The sequence below is a fragment of the Corapipo altera genome, unplaced genomic scaffold (genome assembly GCF_003945725.1).
Source record: "Corapipo altera isolate COAL_440 unplaced genomic scaffold, ASM394572v1 227, whole genome shotgun sequence".
Classification (NCBI taxonomy): Eukaryota; Metazoa; Chordata; class Aves; order Passeriformes; family Pipridae; genus Corapipo; species Corapipo altera.
The window spans coordinates 71,059-76,379 of record NW_020885104.1 but is presented as its reverse complement, the minus strand read 5'-3'; the positions used below and the strand labels follow the sequence as shown (position 1 = coordinate 76,379).

The following is a 5,321-nucleotide window of genomic DNA, read 5'->3' as shown; positions in this document are numbered from 1 at the left end:
GCCCCTCCATGGATCCGCCCCGGTCCCCATGGACCAATCCTGCCCCTGTGGGTCGATCCTGCCCCACGAGGCCCGATCCTGGCCCCCCTCCCCAAATCACACACCCCGAGCTGACACCAAGACAGTCCCTTTATTTGGAAGGGAGGAACCCCCCACCCATGGATGTCCCCCCCCTGGGTGCCCCCCACTGTGGGTGCCGGGGTCACTTTCGGCGCAGGTAGAAGGCGGTGGCCCCGGGGGGGGGGGGCCATGGCCAGGGCCTCCCCCGGGCCTGGGGCCGTGCTGAGGAACAGCCCTGGGAACGCTGCGGCCTCGAAGGTGTGCGTGGACCCCCCGAAGGTCTTGTAGAAGGTGAAGGGTGTGGCCTCGTCCCCCTTCTTTGAGAACAGCTCCAGCAGCCCCACGTCCTACCGGAGGGACACACAGAGCTGGGACACCACCCCAAGGTGGCACCATCCCAGGAACCCCCATCTCCAGGTGACTCCATTGCCAGGTGACCCCACCTCAAGAAACTCCCACCTCCAGGTGACATCACCACCAGGTCCCCACCACCTCAGGGTGCCCCCATTTTGGGTTGACCCACCTCTGGGTGCCCCTCCCCTTGGGTCATCTACCTTGGGTTGACCAACCTCGTTGCCCCCCCAGGTCCCCCCTCACCTCGAGGTGCAGCCGAGGCTCGGGGCCAGTGCCGCAGGACAGGGCGCGGGTGCCCCCGCGGATGCCCACGATGAGGGGGCAGCGCCGGCGCTCCAGGTGCCGGTTGGGCACGACGCTGATGGGCTCTGTGGGGACACAGGGCTGGGAGGGGGCCCTCGAGGGGGGTCACCCTCCCCAGGGACGACACCCACCTTCCTGGGCGGCGTTGGCGACCTGCAGGCTGGTGGCCACCAGGTGCCCGTCCTGCAGGCACAGCCCCTTCTGCTCCGTGTCCCGCAGCACGTAGTGGTATGGCTGGGCCGGGGGGCGCGAGGCCGCCGAGGCCACCATCGTCACTTTTGGGGACACGGGGACATGTGAGGACACAGGGATGTGGGGATGGGGCCCACGGGTGATGGGCAGGTGAGACATGGGGAACATGGGGACATGGGGTGTCTTGGGCACATGGAGATGTGGGGACATGACAAGGGTGTGGGGATGGGGGACATGGGGACATGGGGATTGGAGGCACGAGTGTGACAGATGTGGGGGGTGGGAAAGAGGCACGTGGACACGTGGGTACACAAGGGGGCACATGGGCACCATGGGTGCACAGGGACAAGGGGACACGGGGACAAGTGGGCACCACAGGGATGTGGGGTGGGGGACATGGGAATTTGGGGGCAGGGATGGACACAGGGACACCTGGGGACACAGGGGACCCGTGGGGCACCCAGCAGGCACTGCCTCTACCTTTCCCCAGGAAGTCCTCGAACAGTTTCTCCATGTCGGGGTCGACGACAGACTCGGCCACGTTCCCGGGCCCCGCCAGGACTCCCAGGGGGTGGGACGGCTTGGGGGGTCCCCAGGGACCCTGGGCCCCTCTGCACCAGGGACAGGGGAGAGAGAGGGGGGTGAAGATGGGTGTCACACGGGGTGACCCGACCCAGGTCCGAAGGGAGGGGCAGCCCCATCCCACCCTGTCCCCACTCACGTGACAGCAGGTCTGGACATGCGGGACATGGCTGGGCCTGGAGGGAGAGGGGGACACGGGTGACACGGGGGACACAGGTGGAGGACACCCCTGCCACCCACCCCTGTCCCCTGCTGCCAACCCCGGCCATCAGGAGCATCCAGAGTGAATGCCCTGGGAATCCTTCCTGGGCAGGACCTGGCTTGTCCCTGTCCCTGTTCCCAGCCACGGGAATTGTTCCCAGGCAGGACCTGGCCTGTCCCTGTCCCCGTTCCCAGGTACCTGTGACTCTGGCAGCTCCTGAGGTCCGGTCCTGTCTGGGCTCTGTCCCCTGGGGGTGGTGGTGGTTTTATAGGGCCAGGCAGGGCGGGGGGCAGAGCCCGCCCTGCTGATTGTAGGGCAGTGCCAAGCTGGCATGGGGAAATGCCACCTGGGCCCCTTGTCCCCATTATCCATCGTGCTGCCCACGGTCACTGTGGCAGGGATGTCCCCTGTGCCATGTCCCCCCCCACCAGCCCTGTCCCCGCAGTGTGCCCTGTCCCACAGGTACTGGTGTGTCCCCAGTGCCCTGTCACCATGGTCCCCTGTGCCTTGTCCCCATGGTGCCTGTGAGCCCTGTCCCCAAACTCCCACGTGCCCTGTCCTCACAGGCACCTGTGTCCCATCCCCGTGGTCCTGTACCCCCTGTCCCTGCCCCACAATCTCTGTTCTCACAGTATTTCTGTGCCCCATTCCCACAGCCCCGCATGTCCCATCCCCCTTTTCCTGAGTGCCCTGTCCCTGCTATGCCCCCTGTCCCTGGGTCCCACATGCCCATGTGCCCCATCCCCGTGATACCTGTCCCCATGTTTGTGTCCTCCCTGTCCTCATGGTTCCACAAGCGCTGTCCCCATGGTGTCCTGTCCCCAAGATCCCGTGTGCCCTGTCCCCATGTGCCCCGTCCCCACAGCCCCGCGTGTCCCGGTGTCCCCTGGTCCCACATCCCCTGACCCCGCGGTGTCCGTGTGCCCCATTCCCACGTGTGCCGTGTCCCCGTGTCCCCTCCCCGCGGTGCCAGGCCGGGTGTGCCGGGCGGGAAGCGTCGTTTCCCCGGCGGGATCCGGGAAGGGGCGGCCCCGAAGGTGCCCGGCCCGGGGCAGCCCCGGCTGCGTCACCCCGGGCTAGGGACGCGCCGTTCCCGTCCCCACGGGCCGGTGGCGCAACCCGGGACACCCCGCGGGTGACGCAGCCACCGCCACCCCCCCGTGCCCTGTCCCCGGTGCCACCCACGCCACGGGCACCGCGCTGGCCTGAGCATCTTTATTGCCTCAGCGGCGCAGGGGGGAGGACGGCGCTGTCCCCGCGGGGATGGCACTGTCAGAGGTGGTGGGAGGGTGGTGGCACCAGCCCGGGGGTGAGGATGTCACCGTCCCCATGGGGCTGGCACCATGCCCAGGGTGAGGGTGCCACTCTCCTGGGGAGGATGACACCCTTCCGAAGGGGATGGCACCATCCTGGGGGGATGGCACCTACCCTGGAGTGAGGATGTCACTTTCCCCAGTGGAATGTCACCTTCGCCAGGGGGCTGGCACCATCCTTGGGGTGAGGATGTCACCAACCTGGGTGGGGATGTCACCCTCCCCAAGGGGCTGGCACTACCCTGGGGGAGGTGCCACTGTCCCCAGGCTGAGGACGTCCCTGTTCCCAGTTGGGAGTGTCTCCATGGCTGTGCCAGGGGGGCTCAGCAGAGCTGGAAGTAGAAGTCGAGCAGGTGGGTGGCATCGTGGCTGCGGGACAGCGCCAGGGGCTGGTGGCCCCGGGCAGAGGTGCAGAGGAACCAGCCGGGGTTGGCAGCGGACTCGAAGCGCCACAGCCCGTCCTTGTAGGAGCGGAAGAAGGTGAAGGCAGCCGAGGCCTCCCCAGTGTGGGGCAGCTCCCGGATGTTCACGGCCTGTAGGGACAGAGGGGTCACCCACGGCCTGGGGGGTAGCACAGCAGGGCTGGCACCCACGGCCAGCAGGGGACACGGGCACTGTGCCAACGGAGGCTGCGGTGGCACCGTGCCTGCAATGTCCCATCCCCACAGTCCCTGTGTCCCCACCCCACACTGTGCCATCCCTGAGGTCCCTGGGTCCCCATCCCTGCAGTCCTCATGTCTCCACCCTTGTGATGTCCCCATCCCCATGGCATCCCCTTGGCATCCCTGTCCCACAGTGTCCCCATCCCATGGTGTCGCCATCCCTTTGGTGTCCCCTCAGTGTCCCCATGCCCCTGTCCCCATGTCTGTCCCACCTGCAGCTGCAGTGCCGGGGTGGTGCTGTTTTTGGGGTGGCTGGCGAGGCAGCGGGTGCCGTTGCGGATGCCCAGGATGACCGGGAGCCGGGTGGGCTCGAAGGCGCGGTTGGGCACCCAGAACACCTTCTCTGGGGGGGTCACACACCCAGGGGGCCGTCAGGATTAGGGTCAGGGTCCCTCACCACCCCCACGTCCCCCCCGTGCCCCCTCATCACCTTCCAGGGCAGCGTTGGCCCCTTGCAGGTGCCCGGCCAGCAGTTGGTCATCCCGCAGGTACAGCGACTTCTGGTTCACATCCCAGAGCCTGGGGGGGCACAGACAGCGGTGCCACCCTCTGCCACCCCTCAGGGTCCCCTAGGGGTGCCCCCCACCCTCCTTACCGGTACTGGAACACCTTGGTCTGCAGGGTGGGTGCCTGGCAGGGGGAGAAGCCTTCAGCCTCTGCGCAGAGGAGGAGGAAGAGGGAGAGGGTGAGGGCGCTGGCCATGGTGCTCCGGAGCAGCCCTGGCACCCTCTGGCACCCCAACATCAGCCCAGCACCCCCGCCCTTATAACCCCCTCGAAATGCCAGTCCTGCGGGGGTGGGGGGCTCCCAGTGGCGTAACAATCACCACGGTTCCTCTTCCCCTCCCGTCCCGCCGAGCCCTGACAGGGGTCCCCGCTCTCACCCGCGGGACCCCCCACCCTACTCATGCTGCGGGACCGCGAGAGGGAGGAAGGAAGGAAGGAAGGTGGCAGCGGTGTTGCCACACTGCTGGGGAGGGAAGTGGGGCCCGCCCCTGCCCAGCGCTCGGCACCTCGGGGGGGTGACATCGAGGTGAAACATGGAGGGGGGCGACACGGGGACATGACAGGAGGTCAGACATGACAGGGGGTCAGTGCGACCCCCGACTGGCCGGAGCGGGCCTCGAACCCACAGACTCCCCAGCGAGGGGGCAGCGCCCTCCCTGTTGCGCCACCGCGAGGGGGCGTCGTACGCATGCGCAGTTAGGAAGGCGGGAGGCCCACAGGAGCGGCGTGGGCAGCGCTGAGTGGCCCAGGGCGGGTAGCGCATGTGCAGAGAGCGAGGTGAAGCCCCCATGCACGGGCAGGGCGGTAAGGGCGCGATATGCGCTTGCGCAATGCGGGATGTGAAGCCCCGGAGCAGGCGCAGGGCGCTAAGTGCGGGAGAAACGCATGCGTAGCGTGCGCGGTGAGGCGGCAGCTCATGCGCAGAGCGCCCCCGCGGGCGGCAGCGGCAGGGCCATGGCGGCGCTGAGGGCGCTGAGCGCGGCGGAGGCCGCGCTGCTGCTGCTGCTCCTCGGCTGCGGCGCACACGGGCTTTACTTCCACATTGGGGAGACAGAGAAGCGCTGCTTCATCGAGGAGATCCCCGACGAGACCATGGTCATCGGTGCGAGGGGAGGGGCCACGGCAGGGACCATTGTGGCGGGGGGGG

General features: G+C 68.0%; 3 protein-coding genes across 3 annotated transcripts in view; 1 reads left to right on the top strand and 2 right to left on the bottom strand.

The window, feature by feature from the left end:
- Positions 1-33: 33 nt before the first annotated feature.
- LOC113960275 (interleukin-36 receptor antagonist protein-like) lies at positions 34-1,747 on the bottom strand. The gene is given in 5 exon segments (XM_027669767.1): positions 34-242; positions 244-407; positions 658-782; positions 849-992; positions 1,390-1,747. Coding segments are annotated over 5 exon segments (507 nt in total). The 5' UTR covers positions 1,424-1,747; the 3' UTR covers positions 34-202.
- Positions 1,748-3,236: 1,489 nt separating this feature from the next.
- On the bottom strand, positions 3,237-4,930 carry LOC113960278 (interleukin-36 receptor antagonist protein-like). The gene is made up of 5 exons (XM_027669772.1): positions 4,552-4,930; positions 4,264-4,324; positions 4,099-4,187; positions 3,881-4,011; positions 3,237-3,539 (listed from the first exon to the last, which is right to left on the bottom strand). Exons 1-5 carry the CDS (start codon positions 4,730-4,732, stop codon positions 3,330-3,332), a joined length of 672 nt encoding a protein of 223 aa, XP_027525573.1. The 5' UTR covers positions 4,733-4,930; the 3' UTR covers positions 3,237-3,329.
- A 114-nt stretch (positions 4,931-5,044) lies between these two features.
- TMED4 (transmembrane p24 trafficking protein 4) overlaps positions 5,045-5,321 on the top strand; it is a 1,704-nt gene continuing 1,427 nt past the window's right edge. The window contains exon 1 of the mRNA XM_027669771.1: positions 5,045-5,276. Coding sequence (XP_027525572.1) covers positions 5,060-5,276 — 217 coding nt within the window. The 5' untranslated portion in view covers positions 5,045-5,059. The remainder of the gene's footprint in view (positions 5,277-5,321) is intronic.